Source organism: Cyclospora cayetanensis, unplaced genomic scaffold, assembly GCF_002999335.1.
Source record: "Cyclospora cayetanensis isolate NF1_C8 unplaced genomic scaffold, CcayRef3 CcayRef3_contig_20, whole genome shotgun sequence".
Classification (NCBI taxonomy): domain Eukaryota; phylum Apicomplexa; class Conoidasida; order Eucoccidiorida; family Eimeriidae; genus Cyclospora; species Cyclospora cayetanensis.
In genome coordinates, this window is record NW_020312148.1 from 229,573 (window position 1) to 248,152 (window position 18,580).

The following is an 18,580-nucleotide window of genomic DNA, read 5'->3' on the forward strand; positions in this document are numbered from 1 at the left end:
TTCAGGCATAAAAATGTTAAGGGTTGCCAATAAAAATAGTTTGCATGCAGAAAACGCAAAGAAAAGCCACTAGCTCGCGCTGTTTGTCCGCCCTTGGGCCGCCGAGAGGGCGAGCAGCTGCTGCGTACAGGTTAGCATGACCACCGGAAATCAATGAGTACCGCGAAGATGGCGTGTGGTACAAATATTAAAACGCCTAAAAGTGACTGGGTCCTTGTAAACATTACTGCATATAGAGGATACTAGGCAGAAAAGGGGAGTGAAACTAACGTCGCGGTGTGTATGAGCCCTCAGCTGTCGATACACGCTAAACCTGCGGTGAAGGGCCTCTGATTCCGGAGGAGATGTAGGTTTTTTTGCAAATTGCATAAAGAAAGTTTTAGTCGGAACTTTCACTCCCTTGGCTCTTCTCAATGCACTACCCGAGCAACGCACTGTACTGAACTGCAGATCCCGCTGCCGCCGTCGAGCACGTAACGAGGCGCGCGGAAATTACCAGACTTCACGTTTGTAACTGCCGTACAGCTCGCATCAGCAAAGAACTATCAAAGTGAGGGCTAGTGATTGAGTACCATGGAGCTACTGAATTCCGTAAACCTACTTAGGCTCTGGGTCGTAAACACACTTGAGCAAAGTCCAATCACTTCGCCTGGCTGCAGCAACCAAGTTTCACATGTTGCAATTTGGTGTGGTAGCCCAGAGGGCGAGCCCCGAGGTAAAAGCTCGCCCTCTATCGATTTTGAAACGCAATCTTTTTAACTTGCAAAGCACCTACTTAGGGGGCCTCCGTATGGAAACCTGTGGTCCAACAAACGCATCAAAACTCAAGAGAAGGCTATTAGACACCACTTGAGAGAAAATTCTTTACCTTTTGCCTGCCCGCGCCCGACACAATTCCAGCATGTGGGGAAGGTAACATACCGGTGGCGCGCTGCTGCACCATCGGAAAACTCCATCTTTTCACACCCAGCAACACGCCGCAAGTTAGTGCCTTGGCACAAAGCCTTCATCCTTATAGTTTCTGACTCAGCAGCGCTACTCTATAGCATTTGGCTTCTCCAAATTATGAGCCATAAATGGTAAAGTAAGAAGGCCCAACATGCAGCCTGTCGCCTGCTGTAAGCCCAACTCAAAACCCAGTGACGGTAATCCCTTTAGTCGGGCATCCTCAGACAGCTGATAGCGTTTGTTGGAGGCCTCTTATCCGTTTGATAAAGCTTCAAGGTACTGTTTGTGGCTAGCGCCAGAAGACTGGCCAAACGAAGAGGAAATAGAGGGGGGACCAGGCAACAGACAGAAAAAAACGCTCAGCAGGAGATTTTCCTGCTTCGTTCTTGCAATGTGACGGTTAGTGTTGAGCATCAAACAGGGAGACAGTGCAGTAGAGCGCGAACAGGAACGGTATGAAAGGAAGAGGTGGAACTGTGCAGAACAGACAACGAAGGCCGTTGAAACGGAGAGAAAGACGCGTGCAAAACTGTGTCTCTGTACAGAGAGAGAGAGGACATTGGAAAAGAGAGTGGCGGGCTAGAGATGGAAAGAAGGAAATAAAGAAAGAAGTATCCCTCCGCCCACTTTGTCGTCTTTCGTGCCTCTGCCCCTTTGGCAATCGTGCTGCGTTCTTGAGGTCCTCTTCGGACAGCGACAGCATACAGAAACACTTGCAGACACCGAGTGCAAAAAGACGTGCCCACCACGGATTTTTTTCTACCCTTCTCTGCTTTCTGCAGCCTCTCTCATATCCTTTCTCCGTTTCTCGGATCCCGCTCAACAAGCGTCCGTCAAGAACATCTTGCGTGCAGGCCCCCTCGTTTCGCTTCGCCATCTGTTCTTGCATCCTTCCTCCTACAACGATTTTTTTGCAGCGCGCGGATCGCTGCAGAATTGTTCCCGCAGTTTCCACTTACGAAGCCCTCAGGCGGCCTCGTTGTGCTCCTGCAATCGATCTGTGTCTGCACTCTCTTTGTCTGTGTAGTAGTGCTCCTGTTTATCGTCAACTGGCTGCCCTGGAATCCCCGAGCTTTCACTAAGAAGCCGTCGTGCTCCCCCCCTCTGCCCGCTAAACTCTACAAATCTCATCCAGGACGGTTCTTTGTGGAAGCACGCTTCCAACAACGCCTCTAAGGGGCCCCCCACGTCGAGTGTCTCTGCAACGCCTCTCTGTGAAAGGGCAGCCACAGCCATTGTTACCCAGCGGGTAAGGACTGACGCTAGGGCGTCTGGCAAGCCATATACCGTGCTGCAAGCACATCACCGGAGAAAGGAAAGAGCTGCTACACACACAAAGGCAAAGAGACGGGAAACGGCAGGAGAGGCGGGAGCAGAGGCAAGGCACAGATGACGGCAGAGTAAAAGGTTGCTCTCGAGAGCCACAGAGAGGAAAAGACACACAGAATTGCCCATGTCTGCACACTGCCCCGCTTGCTTCTCCCTTTTCCCCACCCCCTCCTTCCTCCAGAAGTCCAGACATCAAGAGGCTACAAACATACAAACTCCAGAAGCGAAGCAAGCAGAAACATGTAGAGTTGGGTAGATATTTACACGTGCAGGCAAGCATGCGCGTCAAGACGAAGGGCATATCCTTCGCCGGTGTTGAAAACGTATTTACCCACACACACACACAGTCTCTAAAGCTCTTCATGCCCCTCCTCAGTCCTCCCCGAAGTTTCCGTTTCTGACTACCGCTGCACAGCCGCCTCTCTGCCACGTGCCGCTCAACTGCCCTCCAGCAATTGTCTACTCAGTCGCACAGGGAAGCCCAGCAGAGAGACCTACAAGCTGGACGCGAGAACAATTCCACGCCTTACTGGAGAAAAGATGCCACTGGTGAAACACAGAAAGGCTGTCTTAGAGCCTCGCACGCGAATCCGCGCAAAACATTTGTCTGAGTGGCAGCACGCATACACAAATCGCAGACTCCGCAAAACATCGACATCTAACAGCAGGGACTGCTTCACGGGCGAACCGCGAAGAAAAAAAGAAGGAAAAACATCAGATACAGCACATGGAGAACAAGGGAACTCCCTAGCCTCCCCGCCGCTGCGAGAGGCTGAGTGCAAAGGGAATCGACAGACAGACAGACAAACAAAAACCCAAACAAACAAACACACATACACACAAGGAGGCGACAACCGGAAGAGGGAAAGGCAGTTTCAATGTGAAGGATTTTTAGGATCGTGACAAAGGCGCGAACGCCTCCACGAGCGGAAGCAGACGTAGCAGAGATGACAGATGGGGGTGTCTGTCTTTGAAAAGGAAAGAGACGGAGCATGCGCGCGCGGCAGTTGCCTCGCCGATGTCTCCAGCGAAAGCCCAGCATACGCGGCTGACTGAAGCTAAGAAAAAAACAGCCCTCATGAAGGCATTTCAACTTGCACGAAAGAAAGGCAGAGCAGCAAGTGCTTTTTTGCGTCCCCACGACAAAGCTCCTGCGCACTTTGGGGTCAGACGGTTCGATCTTGATGCCATCCACCTGATCCGTTGCGAAGTAGACGATCCACGCGGCTAAGGCGAGGGAGATCTTGGCAACACCCTTGTGCTGCTCTAGCAGCTGACAGATGGACGAACGTGTGGTGCTGTAAAACTTGCTGCTGCCATCCTGGGCGACGCGCTGCAGCTCGTCCTTCACGAAAGCGTTTCCAAAGCGCTCTACAACCCTCTCTTTGTACCTGCGTCGAAAAAAACACAGCTCGCGAGACACCACCCACCCACCTACCTACCAGATGCAGAGGCGAGCCTTGTTCCCCGACTCTCCGCTTCGCAGGAGCAGCCCTGTGCCTTGCCATGCCTCAAAAGGCAGACGCGGAGAAGTCATGCAAAGACGCAAAACGTAGATCAAGCCTCGAGCAATGCAGGAGGCTTTGTTGCCGGGGTGTATTTATTGTCGATGCCTCAGTTCTTTTGGGTTCGCCCTCTGGCGTAAAGCGCTTTCTCCGGCTTTGTCGTGTTTTCAAGCGCTGTTTCCAGCTGCATGCATTGTGCCCAGAGATGCGCGCTTGACGAAAGACAAAGCAGACAGCAGCCGCTTCCTACGCTGGAAGGACGACCTCACCGCTCAATGTCGACCTTGAGATCCTTAAGACACGGAGTCGCTTCATCCATGTAGCTCCTCAAGAATCCACTGATCCTGAAGCAAGCGGAGAAAGCGGCAGGTGGGAGGGGGGGTGGCTGCCTATACCACACTGGGGAGTCCATCTACCAAGCAGCTCCCCAAGGCAGTCGAAAGATAGAGAGATAGAGAGAGAGAGAAGGAGAGAGATAGAGAGAGATATATATAGAGAACGAGAGAGATAGAGAGATATATATATAGAGAACGAGAGAGATAGACAGCGACAGAGGTAGGGAGAGATAGAGAGCGATAGAGGCAGAGAGAGAGAGAGAAAGAGAGAGAGATAGAGATAGAGATAGAGAAAGAGAGAGCTACAGAGAGAAAGAGATAGAGAGCGATAGAGGCAGAGAGAAAGAGAGAGGTACAGACAGAAGCAGAGAGAGAGAGGCAGAGAGAAGGAGAGAGGCAGAGAAAGAGAGGCGCAGAGAAAGAGAGGGGCAGATAGAGAGAGAAGCAGAGAGAACGAGAGAAAGAGAGAGAGAGAGAGAGACGCAAAGAGAAAGAGAGAGAGAGAGAGAGAAGCAGACTGAGAGAGAGGCAGACTGAGAGAGAGGCAGAGAGAGAGAGATAGAGAGACAGAGAGACAGGCAGAAAGAAAGGGATAGATAGAGGCAGAGAGACAGAGAGACAGGCAGAAAGAAAGAGATAGATAGAGGCAGACTTAGAGAGAGGCAGAGAGAAGGACACAGCGAGAGAGCGAGACAGAAAGACAAAGCGAGACAGACAGCAAGAGACAAAAGGACAGAAAAACAGGAAGAATGACGACGAAAGAGTGCGCAACAGAGCGAAGGAAACCATGGCAAAGGCTTTTTGAGGACGCAGTACAGGGGGCATGTTCTTGACGCTAGAGAAGAAAGTGTTTTCAGCTACAGAAGCAGCGCTTCTTCTTTGCGAGCAGAGCATAGCACACCCCATACGTGTGAACGTATGCCTTAGTGCAGGAGCAGCAGCGAAGACATATGAGGGGCATCTTCTCGCATGCACGCGTATGCGTCGGATCTCACATACGAAGAGAAGCGCAGCATAGCGCAGCGTTCATCGGGAGGGGCAGGCATCTGTGCAAGAGGAGGAGGAAATGTTGCAAGAACCCCCCCCCGCTATACTTTTTTGTGCATTTGAAAGGGACGGTAGCGATGCTTCCGAGGAAGATGTGCTCACCGAACATCTCGTATGGCTTCGTCTACGTATCGATAGCCCAGCAAGGTTGAAATGTATGCAATGCAGCTGTGTCCAGCGTTCAAAAGCTTGAGCTTCATCTCTTCGTAACTCTGAACCTCCCTGACTACCAGGCAGCCGACGGCTTCAAAGAACGGTCTGTCGTTGCAGAACGTATCCTGGCGAGAAAAAGAGAGAGAGACAGAGACAGAGACAGCAGACGCAGAGGGGAGGAGAGGATTACGAGGGCTGATGAGTCTCTCTCTACAGCCTTGCCACCTAGCTCATTAGAGGCAGGATGTGACACATGCCGCGAAAGATTTTGAACGCGATCGCAGTGCACCAATCCCGGCTATGCAAGACGAGAAAAGGGCGGAGAACCAGAAAAGCAGTAGGAAACGAACGGGGGAAGAATGAAAAGACGAAACAACGAACAACAACACGGAGGAGCAGCCGCCAGAGCGACACACAGAGCGAGAGAGAGAAAAAGTGGACAGAGAGAGAGAAAGAAAAAAAGATAGAAAAATTAAGAGAAAAATAGATACATAAAGTGAGAAAGAACAATATATAGATGAAATGAGAAAGAAAAATAGAGAGAGAGACAGAAAAATAGAGAAAGAAAAATAGAGAGGGAGAGAGAGAGATAGAGAGAAAGCAAAAGGCATTTGTCAAAGGAGCACCAGGAGGAAACCTCATGGCGGACGGAAATGAAGGAAATTTAACTCCGGCAGAAGTGTATCTGTATGTGTTCGTGTATCTTGTGCGCAAAATGACACGTGCAAAGAAGGCCATGTGCCTTGTGTACAACAGAATCGGTTTCCCAGTAAGTGTGTCTCTGCTCGTGCTTAGGCGCTGCTTGCCAAGCGCGAAGAAAAAAGATGACGCATTTTTCATAAAAACGGAAGAAGCACGATGATGAAGCAGCCGCCCCGCTACGACAGAAGAAAAATACCCTTTTCCACTGCATGCAGCCTCCGGAGCGATCAAGGAAGGGAATGGCCGTATCAGAGATGAAGATACACCTGCCTGACTCACCCCTATTACCCATTGCTTGAAGTCTTCAGCAACTACAGGCCACTTGTCTCCCACGCCGTAGTCTTCTTCAAGAAGAGCGATGTGCTCGCTGCCAGTCATGGGAGTAATGCGGTCAACCATCGTGCAAGGAAAGCTGCATGCAGGCATGCAAATGGGTGGTGGCAAACACACAGTCATGCCTCATGCATCGCCATCCAAATTTTCGCGCGCGCACACACACACACCTGTCCTCTACATAAAGACACAAAATGACACGCAATGCGGGATTCAAGCAGGAAAAACGCACTGTATGCAAAGACAAAAAATGTGGCGAATACGCATTCAAAACGCTGCCAATCCAGTCGGGGCCCCTCCCACATTGCAGCGACTTCCCTCGGGTGTACATCCCCCGAGCGTGTTGTATGTGTATGCATTTTGTATGTCTGTGTGTGTGTATGTGTATGTGTGTGTATGTATGTGTGTTTGTGAATGTCTGTGTGTATGTGATTGTCTGTGTGTATGTGTGTGTCTGTGTATGTATGTCTGTGTATATGTGTGTGTGTCTGTGTATGTGTGTGTGTGTCTGTGTATGTGTGTGTGTCTGTGTATGTGTGTGTGTGTCTGTGTATGTGTGTTTGTATATGTCTGTGTATCTGTGTGTGTGTATGTGTGTCTGTGTATGTATGTCTGTGTATGTGTGTCTGTGTGTGTCTGTGAATGTGTGTGTGTCTGTCTGTGTATGTGCTTCTCTGTGTGTGTGTGTATGTGTGTATGTGTATGCGTATTTCTGTGTATGTGTATGTGTATGCCTGTGTGTATGTCTCTGTGTGTGTCTCTGTGTGTGTCTGTATCTGTGTATATCTGTGTGCATGCGAATATACATGTATATATACAAGTATATATATATATATATTTATGACTGGGCGTGTGGAAGACAAGAAGCCTTCAAGCGTAAGTGCAGCAAACGCTAGATGCCTTTTTTGTAGGTGGAAAGAAGGCGGCATGAGGGGGGTATAGCGTCGTGTGGAGGCACTGAGTGCCTTGTGGGGGGCGAAGTTGCTATTGGCATAAACAACTGCCTCCCCGAACTTCCACGCGTTTGCAAGGCCAGAAGAGGCAAGAGGAAAGCGACAAAAGCTGCTCACACCCGCAACCCTCACCAGACGTGTTTGCTAATCCACGTTGCCATTTCTACATCCACTTCGGTGGCAAACTGAACGACCATCCTCTTCAAGAGCTGCAAAGCAAGGCGAAGCAATACACTGAAGGCAGCCGGATGCTCTTGTAGAGTCACATTCAGCCAGGAGAAAAGCAACTGTCACTGTCTCCGTGTCGCAGCATATGCATATGTATATATATAGATATATATACATATATATGTGTTCAAATATGCACATATAATAAATACATATATATATATATGTATACATATATATGTGCATATCCCTCCCTCTAGATGGAAGTTTTTTTAGCAAGCGTAAAAATACTCAGAATTGTGCCTCCGCCGGTTGCGTTGGAAGGCGCGCAAAGCTTGCAAATTTCAGTGATGCCTCCTTCTCTTCCGCTTCCCTCCTTGCCTGCACTGGCCTCGCTAAGGTCAGCAGCCTGCACTTCGGCGAGGCTTTCTTACCTTGCCGTTGTTCGGAATATTATCGCAAGAAAGGACGGTGAATGGTCTAATGCCTGCAGCCCTCCTGAGCGCCAGTCCCATGTAAATAAGGCCTATGGCCGTTTGGGGTGTCTCGACGCCCTGAGAAGCAGGCAGTGCTCGCACATCCTCTACGCTTGAGAACGCGTTGCACAGCAATGCAAGGAGAGCAAAAGGAGGAAGCCACTCGGCAAACAGGGAAAAGTGCCAAGACAGAGGATACACCCGGGTGGTCCCCTGTGTGCGTGCAAATTTTAAGAGGCAGAGCATTCCCCATCAGGTAGAAAGCACAGCAAAAAAAGGACAGGGGGGGAGGAATTGGGGAAAACAGGGAGCAAAAGAAGACAGGGGCTGAAGGTAGGTGGGGTGGCCATTTAACGGAGGAGAGAAAGACACACGGGGCTGATAGATACACTCGGAATACGGAGCTGAACGATACACTCGGAATACAGGGCTGACCGATACACTCGGATTACGGGGATGAAAAATACACTCGGAATACAGGGCTCATAGATACACTCGGAATACAGGGCTCATAGATACACTCGGAATACGGAGCTGACAGGTACACTCGGATTACGGGGATGAAAAATACACTCGGAATACGGAGCTGACAGATACACTCGGAATACGGAGCTGACAGATACACTCGGAATACGGGGATGAAAAATACACTCGGAATACAGGGCTCATAGATACACTCGGAATGCGGAGCTGACAGATACACTCGGATTACGGGGATGAAAAATACACTCGGAATACAGGGCTCATAGATACACTCGGAATACGGAGCTGACAGATACACTCGGATTACGGAGCTGACAGATACACTCGGAATACGGGGATGAAAAATACACTCGGAATACAGGGCTCATAGATACACTCGGAATACGGAGCTGAACGATACACTTGGAATAAGGGCCACGGACTCATCTCTTGACTGGTGCGTAGAATTAACACAAAGTGAACGCTAGCTGGCGAACAGACAGACAGCTATACACACGCATTCAGGAGATCCTCAAAGTTGGAAGCACATATAAGACTTGTACGAGCTGCATTCCACAGGTCTTAATTGTCACTCAGGAGTACTGCCTCGTGTCAGTGTAGCAAAAGCGGAAGGCGGCTTTTGCTTGGCGTCGTGTCGCAGTCGCTACAGTAATCTAAGTTGGATCGAGGGGCCGCAAGTTATGGCGAGAAGGTGGAAAGAAGCCAAGCCACACGAACTGCAGTTTCTCGTCTCATGAGCAAGTTTCGACGCGAATTACACCCCGCCTCCTCCCTCCCCTTGCCCCTCGCGATCCTTGCCTTTCCGCAGTCTCTGCCTCCTGTGAGGCAGACAGCAGCTTAGGCAAGTCGGAAGAGCCCACCGCTCCTCCTGCAGGAGGCTGCGCTCCTCGAGCCGTCCTGCCTCACCTGCCACGTAGTTTTGTTTGCCTTGGCGATCGTCAGATCGCTCTTGACACCCCTCGACTCTCTGTCTAGATTGCCGTCAGTGGCCATGCAATAGCCTTTCTCCGTAATCGTCAGAGAGAGCAGCTTCGTTCTTAAGTCCACCAACAGTCCTCGAAGGCGCATAGGCTCCTCTGGAGCAAATACAAAATCCATCAAGGAGCCGACTACACGCGCTTCGCATATCCTTTGACTTCTCGTGAGCACCTTTGGCGCACGCAACACGCAGCAGGAAAGTCTCTGCGCGTGTTGTCGAGATACGACGATGCATGCAGCCTCAAACTTCCGAAAGGGAAGGCCGGCTGCTGCTCCCTGCGGCTGCGCATGCGGCGTTCTCGGCCCCTCCGAAGGCGAATGCATCTCGTTCTCCAGCGCTGCTGCCCTTCTACCCGTCACTGGAGACACGTCTTTCGCTCCCCGCATGCGTTTCGTAATGCGGGAAGAGGCACACGCCGCACGCAGAGAGACAGACACAAGCTCGCCAAACGGCAAGCGACAGCAGCCACAACTAGCGCGGCGAGACACATGGAATGCGGTGTACGGACCGTATACAGGAACTCCTGATCGTGCAAGATGTCGCACATGCGTTTGTCGCTCGGCAAAATGCCAACGCCGCACACTGCCCAAGGTCCTCGATCTACTCCTTCGGGCAAGTCGTCTGAAGGATGAAAGAAGCGGAGCAGCAACCACACACCACCGCACGCTGCTGCTTGATCTGCACAGAAGAGGCCCCCCTCCCTCTAGAGGAGAAGTGGGCAGTGGCAGAGTCCTCCCACACAGACACACAAAAAAAACCGGTAGTGCCGACTTCGAGAAAGCGCAATAAATGGCATATGCATGCAGATTATGATGCTTCGCCAGCACCGCATAGCCACACTCCTCGGATTGACTCGTCCTCGTGACAGGCGCGTGCTCCAACTCCCCCTTTCTTCAGGAAGTCGCCTCTATCAACAAGGCCTGGGAGAACAATACTGCTGCGGGCAGAGGAAGCGGTGGCTTGCCTGCAGGGAAAAAGCTCTCCCCAGGCATGCAAGGATGGAGGCTGCTGCGCGGTGCAGTGAAAGAAACACACCCGGGAGGAGTCCTAGGGCAGTCTTCGTGAGGAGGTCGTCATAAAAAACACACTGGTGGCTGCGGTGAAAGCCGCCAACGCCAATATGCGCAATCCAGCATTTGACAGCGGTGCTGTCAACGGGGTACTGCGGCACGGTTGCTTTTTCTGTAGAATCGCACAAGAGTTTGAGAGACGGAAGCAGAAAACGCCATAGCGCTCACGAGGGGAGAACTGAAAGAAAGAAAAGGAAAGAAAAAAGAGAGAAAAAGAAGCAAACAGAGGGGTCAGCGATCGCACAGGGAAAGACTACGGGTGTCTGAGCAGGTGAGGAGGTCCTACGGATACAGCCGAAGAGGGAGGGAGGAAGCCGAGGGAACCACAAGAAAGCAGCGAGAGAGACAGAGACACACACATGGTGGTGAGCGCCTTGGATGCCTTTCTTGTATCGGTGATTCTTACGTGAAATGTGCGGAAGAAAGTCTCTCCTAAGGGGCCAAACACCAGCAGAAAGGAGGGGGGTATGCGGGTTGAAGAAGAAGCGCAGCCACTTCGGCTCGAGCTCCATCTTTTCCATGGAGTGCCCCCGGCTAAGAGCCTCGACTTCCGCCAATGCAGAGGGGGGGGGAGCAGCTCCTGGAGCTGTCAAGATGATACCCCTTGCCGCATTGTCGGAGCCGTTAGTGCTAGACGCGCGCATCAGTATCCCTGTGCTTTCCAGCGAAGAGGCAGCGTTGTGCGACCCTAGAAAAAGGTGTGCAGAGCAGCACGAAGCAGACGCGACGCGAGGCAAATGCAGACAGGCGATGAATGAAGATGAGGTTGGAGGCAGGGCAGGCAGGCTGGGAGAAAAAAGCCTTAGTGGCGGCAGCGCAGGGGAGGAAGGGAGAACCCGAGCGAGAAAGAGAGTGGGAAAGCGAGTAGAGCTACTGCGTGCGCCAGCTCGCAGAGAAAGGGAAAAGCAATCATGGGGAGAGCCAAGACGTGAGTTGGGCGTGTTGCAAAACTTGCATTCCCTTGTGATCGCAGAGACGGTCTGCGCAGCGCACAAGGAAATCCGAAGTGAGCACGCTACGGACGCCATAGCGCTTGATTGACTAGCACTGCCACTGAGAAGCAAGCCATGATACAGCCTGTGTCTCCGCCGACGTGTTTTGAGGAAACGGGCAGGAGGGGCAAGGGGGGAGCCTGCGAGAGCAAGGCGTCAGTGAGCGAAAAAGGCAGCCAGCGAGAAGCAGCGTGGAAGATCGGTCACCCGAGGCACAAAGATGTGGCATGTCACATCTATGCCCCAGTGGTAGGCAGAAGGGTGTAGCGCCACATAGAGAAGGCAAACAGCAATTGGGTTGGAGGTGGTGGTGTGTTTCTCGGAAGTAAGGCGCGTGCGCCAAGTGGGGTGCCATAGGAAGGGCACGCGCAAGTGATCGAACTACAGTAGCAGACAGAATGGATGTACGATGTGCATGCAAAGAGTATGCACAGACACCGGGAGCAGGGGATTACATGTTGCGTTGCAGTAGAAGCGTCTTCGGCAAAGACATCATGGACGTCTCCTCTAGCGCCGTGCGCCTGATGGCGCCTCCAGTTGTGATAGCCTGAGCATCGAGAAGCCCAAGAGGAAGCAAAAAAAGAATTGACATTCTTAAGGCCAAAGAAAGCCAGCCAGTCAGTTAGCTGGGCATGAAACACTAGGCACGGGGAAGGGCATAGTGGGGACGCTGTGTGTGTGTGTGTGTGTGTGTGTGTGTCGCTCGCTCTCCAGCAGATCAGCGGGCGGTTATACGCAAGTATTTGTTATTACTAAAGAAACAGGATGTTGCGAAATTTCCACTGCAGCTCCGGTAGCTCGCTATCTACACACAGGATACACCTGAGATGAGCAGACACTCGAATACACCCGGTGCTGCTGCTCACCTTTCCTGAATTCGTGCGCCCTTGCTCGCATCGCCCTCAAGGCTTCATATCCATGAAGAACCGCATGAGTCCCTGCGATCGCAGATCCTTCGCTTTGAGCTTGGCTGCCTAATTTGATCCGGATGCTACCAGATTCCGATCTGGATCCCAGTGCCGCAGAGGCAGCCCGCGGCAGCATGAGATTGAGAGCCTCGAAGTGCGAGCTGCCATATTCATGGCCTCCAGAATGAGCAACTGCCGCGACTGCCTCAGCGACAGCCGTTTCACGGGCATCCGACTGCCAGTGCAATTGCTGATTATCCGAGTTCGCGATTTCGCATGATGTATTCCACTGTTTGGGGTCGGCGCTTGGCTCTACCCCCCCCTCAGCAGCAACCATGGTCGGCAGGCCCTAAAAGTACAGGAAGTGCAAACCAAAAGAAAAAAAGGTAGGAAGATAAGTGAGAGGAGCGAGCACACACAGACGTCAAGGGGCAGAGGAAGCACAGGTCAAGTTGCGGAGACCTCGATCAAAGAGGAAGCAGCGGACAATGGGGTGTGCTGGCAGCATCGATTGCGACAAATACACATATGCGTCGAAGAAAACACACTGGATGTAGGGCGCGAAATATGGGATATTTCTGTCTCTTGGGGGTCTATGCTACATGCAAGTCTGTGAGTGGGTTTGCTGGCTCGCTTCTGTGGTTTCTATGTAAACAGGACGTTTCTTCCTCTCTGATCCTATCAGGGAATCCGCAAATATTCGCCTTACAATGCCAGGAGGTGCTAGAAAGCCTTTCTTCATGAAAGGGACGAAACGGCTGTAGACCTTGCCCCTGGCAACCAGTGGACAGCTGCCGTAGCTGCAGGCGCACATCAACCAAACGCCGCGCTTACTGTCACTCACCCTCGTGTACGCGCTGTAACTCTGCTTCGTTCGTAGAAAAGATGCTATATCAAGGCCAGGTAGAGTCAAAACGTAGCACGCATGAGGGAAATGTGCAAAACAAGGAATGGACGTTAGAGCTAGGCGTACAGATGTGGTTTAAGAGGGCCAGTAAGATCTTCTGGTGCTCAGAAGAAGAGATATTGTCTAAAGATGCGACCTGATTCTCACAAGAAGAGAGAGAGAATCTCCCACCTTCAAAGAAAAGCAGACATTGCCTCCCCAGCCGCACATGTAGCAGCAGCAGCAGCGTGGGGGGCCAGTTACCATTTGTCTCAAGAAGCGAGCCAGCAACACTCGCATTTTCCGGCTTCTTTTCAGTTTAAAGAGAAATTTCTTCTTAAGTTGACGAATTCGCACCATTAGCCATTAAATATCTATGGAAGGAAAGGCCAGGCAGGGTCAAAGCCATAGCCACAAAAGATGTACTACCGGCCACGTTGGACTACGGGCAGCTCAAAATGAATACACAGTCTCAGAAAGTATTAGCTACATTTGAGAAATACTCGATGTGCATATCTGTTTTCCACCAAAATTTCAAAACACGACCCTCACCACACTTCGTATGGCGACGGCGATTAGACACAAAAAATGCTGGGTGGTGGTTCTCTACCTTAGAGCAGGGCATTGACTGGTTTAATCCACTGCACAAACTCCCTGCGGGAGCTTTCTCTGGCAGCCTCCAGGTGGAGTAAAAAACTGCGCCTGCTGGTGTTGTTATTCGTGCGAAGCCACTTTTAACACCGCCACTCCCGCGCAGCCTACCATGAGGCGTAACCTGGGAGAGGCAATGTCGCACTCAGTAGGAGCCTTGCTAGAAAGCAGTAAAGGAGCACCATGGGAACACAGTCGAACATACATATGCATACGCGCTATTAGAGCTATTCATTGAAGCATGTTACTAATTCATATTTTTCAGAATGCTTATCACCCTGCAAATATACAGCGAAATGTAGCACTCTATTCGTTTGCGTGGCCATGCTACATACGACGTAGTAGATTCATGAATATGTACCTCTAAGTTCTTGAACATAGGTATGTGTCGCTCCACTTACAATATGATCGCTAAAAACCCTAGGTCCGGCAAATAGAGGAAAAGGAAACGACACACAACAGCTACCTCCCCAAGCACGCACAGCGACTGCCAACACGCATAGATGAACGTACAAAATGGCATTCACCAACTCTAACTGCCACTTAACATTATCAGAAGGCCCCGAACTGACCCGCAAGTACAGAAGACAAAGCAGGGTGAAGAAATGCATGCACAGGGAGATGCAGACATCCCCAACTTGGAATGGAGGCGTACCCATGCACGCATATGTATAGATCTACACAGGTTGAGACAAGCCGGAAAAGTCTGGTGGTGTGCAGTTTCTTTGTGAGTTATTTCAGCACCCAGCTTTCTTCCCATGAATGCCGCGCGGAATCTCCGTGCAAACAAGCCTGCTTGCGGGTTCTATCTACAAGCCCAGAGCCACCCCGCCTCACATCTAAGTCCTTCTGAAAACTTCGCCCTGTAGACGCGCACCTATAAGTGTTTGAGTTGTCCCTGAGCACCTAACTATACAGACGCCATCTCGTACGAGCTTACAGCGTTTTTTATGTGTGCACTGCTGAAAATAAGTGCCCGTTGGAACAGCTGACAAGGATACGCTGATCTGCCATTCTTTGCAACTAAAGCGCGTAATAGATGTAGATACGATATTTAAAATACGAATGCAATTGTATCTCTGCTACTTCAGCTCTACGTGCATACACATACTCACTAGCAATGCACGACGAATTATGTGGAACATGCGTGAATCAAGTCTATGCTGCTACGGCTTTCTGTGCATAAAAAGGGCAGAAAGCGAGGACTCCGAATGTACCACCAAATCAAAGCAAAGTGTCTTACATAGAGCTATGCAACGGCCGGAGGGGTAACCCCGCTACACACGGCTGATGAACCCACCACCCCAGCAGTGGCAGCAGGTGTATATACAGCTGCTCTCATGCGGGCGCCCTTCTTCCCTCTTTACTGCAATGGCAGGTCTGGTTGAGCGGTAGTAATGGCAGGAACGGCAACGACAGCGGGTTCTACCGGAGCCGTGTTCAACATGGCTTGCAGTACCAGCCTGGTAGGACAAAAAGAAAGGTCCACTCCAGCAGCGGCGCAGCAGATCACTACAGCAATGCATCCAAACGCCGACAGCAGCAGCGGAGCAGCGGATTTCAGTCTCCCCACTGCGAGGTATCCCATGGCAGACACATATGTGTAGCACCAAAAGCCGTAACAGTGAAGCGCTGCCGCCAGCCACTTCCTTACCGGGGCAGGCAACAGGAGTAGCAGTGGCTGAAGCAATAGAGGCACCACTTGCGTGTACATCGCAAACACAAAAGACCCGTTGCAATGCAAATCGAAAGAAAAAGCAAGATCAAACGGGGAGGGGCCGCCGCTGCTGCTGCTGCTCGATCTTCCGGAAGAAACACTGGTGGAGGCACTGCTGCTTCGGTGAAGGCAGACGAATGCGGCAGGGATAATCAGTAGAGCAGATATGAAGAAAAGAGCTAAGGGGGCAAGTGCGGCAGCAGCAAAAGTTGCTGCTCCCGTTGCCTGCAACGCGGCAGCATGACCTATACCCGTCAGCAGGAGGATCAACAGCAGTAACAGCAGGAAAGCGGGGTCCTCTCTAGCGCATGACTGCTGCTGCTTCTGTCTTAAAGCAGCAAGACTATACAGACGGCTCGGGTTCGAGAGGAGCAATTTGCACTGCATTGCACTGTATTGTATGTCCAGCTGTGAGGGGCGGCAGCAACGACGAAGAAATCTGCGCCACCTGTTGCTGCTGCTGCTGGAGTAGTGGAGTGGCAAACAGCCGTAAAGGGTCCCCATGGTGGCAACTAGAGAGACGAGAGTGCCGAGCTTGAGGAGGGCAGGCACCACATCAGGGAGGCGAGAGAGAGGAGACACATGTAACGATGGGCAGATGGGGAAGGGAATGCAGAGGTTCGGGCTTGCTGGTCTGTTCAGACTTGTGTCTACAGCGTTTGCCCTTCGCCTTGCTTATGCATCAGTGCCTTTGGGGTACTTCCACGCAAGAAATGAACTGAATCCTAGGCGGTTGTGTGCCGCCTATTTGGGGGAACGGCGCTATGTGCGGTGTTGCTTGCTGATTCCCATTCAGACAAGCCGCTGGAGAGGGAATGGGGAAGTATTAGGCGAACGAGCTGATGAGAATAAGACAGAGGAACGGGGGCGAATGCGCCGTTGAGGTTGTCTTCTATGCTAACAAGAAAGCAGTGAGACATGCAACAGCACCAGAAACAGATCTGAAGTGTCCATTCACGAAAAAAGTAAGGCCAATTCAAAAGATTTCAAAATAGGAAGGGATTGGTCTCTTCCAGCAGCTGCTGGGCGTGCAGGTCGGCCATGCGCTTGCTTTAGGTGTGAACACCCCCGACAATTATTGTCGATTACCATACAATTTTGGAAAGAAAAAATACAGCGAATGAGTGCAATCCATAAAATGTGACAGAGTTCGGTAAAAGAGGCCCTCGTGAAAGCAGCAAGCCGTGCTTGGAGAATTATCTATATATATTACCAGCAGGAGAAAACTGGGCGAACATCCAAGTGCAAGCAACAACAGCGATGCGATATACTGAGGTGTTCTCTTCTTTGTTCGCCTTCCTGGTTCATCTTCCCCGTTTTGGCTCCGCTTCGCAGGAACTGGAAACATTGACAGCACAGCCCCGTGCATGCAGGTGTGAGCGAGCGGCACACGGATAAGGAAGAAACTTGTGGAAATGTGGTGCTGGATTAAACGCTTCTACAGTCACCAAGAATCACTGCTAAATGCAAACGAATCAGAATTCAAGAATGAGGGCAGACATGGGAAAGATCATTTGTTTCTCATACCGACTGGTGTTCCAATAGCGATTCAACGTAAACGAATGATGTCGAGGAAAAACCGGTATGATACGCGTTCGCTAGGAAGCAATTGGGGAGTGCAGTTACTTCATTAGTCTGCACAATACGAAACCATACGAATAACCGCACACTCCGAAGGCGGTGATTTCTGCGCAGACTGTTTTGAATATATGTGTGTAGTTACCCCGAGCATCTTCATCCTATGGGGGCTCAATTAGTTATTCATTGGTGGTATACTACTGTGTTCTGGAGTTAAACCTGAGAAGGGCATGCCGCGGCTACGAAAGCCGGCGGAGGATTGTGTGCGCCCGCTATTGCAGCTTGCTATTTTACACTTATTCAAATTTCACTGCACTACTTGTATTAAACAAAGAATTGAAGAGTCTCTGATAATTCCCTTGTCCGTTCATACATCTTGTGTATCGCAGAGTAGTGTTCACCCAATGCAGTGAGCTGCGTGGATGTGTGAAGCAAACCACACCCTGTCACCCTCCCTCAATGGCGGGGAACCCTCATAAACGGGGCACGAGGGGCTTGAAAGCTCTTTCGAGTAACACGCAGTAATTATCTTCTATGCCTTATTTTCAAATCTGGAGTGAAGTGCTTTCCTGGAGCGACCTTGAATGGCGCTCAACAGTTGGTAGCACAGGGTTCCATGGAGATGCTCCCTCCTAAATAACTGGATTTGAATAGAGTGGGGAGTCAGTCGGCATTTTAAACTTCGTCTGCATTTGATCCACCTATAGGGTAAATCAATAATCTTTGTTGGCAACCATCTGGAAGAAAAACTCCCCTGGTGATCATAGTGCACAACGACAGAACGCCGGTAGAGGCCATAAAGGCCAGCCTGCAAACTAGTGTACACCAAATAGCTTCACAGCTGGTAAAGGGGCATCCGGCGTCACCCGAAAATCGCTCATGAATATATCATTGAACTTAGGCAGGGCTGAAAAACATAAACGCCTCATCCTTGGACCAGCAGCACCCGCGAAGTTCATTCGCCGGTGGGGAGAAGTACCTGTTCTCGTATGCCCAGAAATTAAAAAGTGTGTCTTCCATGCGACAGCTATATGCATGTGCCTGTTATTGGCACTTTTAATGCAGAGCACGTGGCCTGCCTGCAGAATATACTGCATTTCAAGCCTTCATACAAGCCCTGCTTCATAGGTTGATACGGAGATCAGTTCAACAGCAAGGTTCACGAGAATTGAGAAGACTGAAAAATATGCATCTAGCAGTATAAGAGTATATCGAAAAATATGAAGCGTTGGTTTGCAGAAGCCACAACTCAGCAGGATACCTTCTTTCGCAAAAGTTTTCTCGGGTCTGCTCAAAATGTCGCGTCAGGTGGTCAGCAGAGTGAGCAGGAACCCAGCACCCAGACAGCCGATTGGCAAGGCCACCGC

The 18,580-nt window shown here is 50.9% G+C and overlaps 2 protein-coding genes across 2 annotated transcripts; both read right to left on the reverse strand.

Annotated features, from left to right (window-relative positions):
- Positions 1-1,914: 1,914 nt before the first annotated feature.
- On the reverse strand, positions 1,915-12,718 carry LOC34618255 (mannitol 2-dehydrogenase). Its single transcript, XM_026337776.1, has 14 exons — positions 12,340-12,718; positions 11,919-12,020; positions 10,888-11,169; positions 10,447-10,593; positions 9,920-10,032; positions 9,339-9,581; positions 7,908-8,027; positions 7,438-7,514; positions 6,299-6,431; positions 5,267-5,442; positions 4,052-4,126; positions 3,437-3,668; positions 2,808-2,884; positions 1,915-2,239 (listed from the first exon to the last, which is right to left on the reverse strand). The coding sequence occupies exons 1-14, from the start codon at positions 12,716-12,718 to the stop codon at positions 1,915-1,917; spliced, it is 2,481 nt and encodes an 826-aa protein (XP_026193561.1).
- Positions 12,719-15,281: 2,563 nt separating this feature from the next.
- LOC34618256 lies at positions 15,282-18,310 on the reverse strand. Its single transcript, XM_026337778.1, has 3 exons — positions 18,053-18,310; positions 15,985-16,098; positions 15,282-15,860 (listed from the first exon to the last, which is right to left on the reverse strand). Exons 1-3 carry the CDS (start codon positions 18,308-18,310, stop codon positions 15,282-15,284), a joined length of 951 nt encoding a protein of 316 aa, XP_026193563.1.
- Positions 18,311-18,580: the final 270 nt, after the last annotated feature.

Excerpts from the sequence above, each read along its gene's own strand:
- LOC34618255 (XM_026337776.1), bottom strand. The coding sequence starts at position 12,718 with ATGGTTGCTGCTGAGGGGGGGGTAGAGCCAAGCGCCGACCCCAAACAG. Across the intron at positions 3,669-4,051 it reads CTCAAGGTCGACATTGAGCG|GTACAAAGAGAGGGTTGTAG; the intron begins GTGAGGTCGTCC and ends TTTTCGACGCAG. Across the intron at positions 2,885-3,436 it reads TCGAACCGTCTGACCCCAAA|ACAAATGTTTTGCGCGGATT; the intron begins GTGCGCAGGAGC and ends GCTGCCACTCAG.
- LOC34618256 (XM_026337778.1), bottom strand. The coding sequence starts at position 18,310 with ATGCAGTATATTCTGCAGGCAGGCCACGTGCTCTGCATTAAAAGTGCC. Across the intron at positions 16,099-18,052 it reads CGGATGCCCCTTTACCAGCT|CAGCAGCAGCAACAGGTGGC; the intron begins GTGAAGCTATTT and ends CCACTACTCCAG. Across the intron at positions 15,861-15,984 it reads CTCTCGAACCCGAGCCGTCT|GCAACGGGAGCAGCAACTTT; the intron begins GTATAGTCTTGC and ends GCCGCGTTGCAG.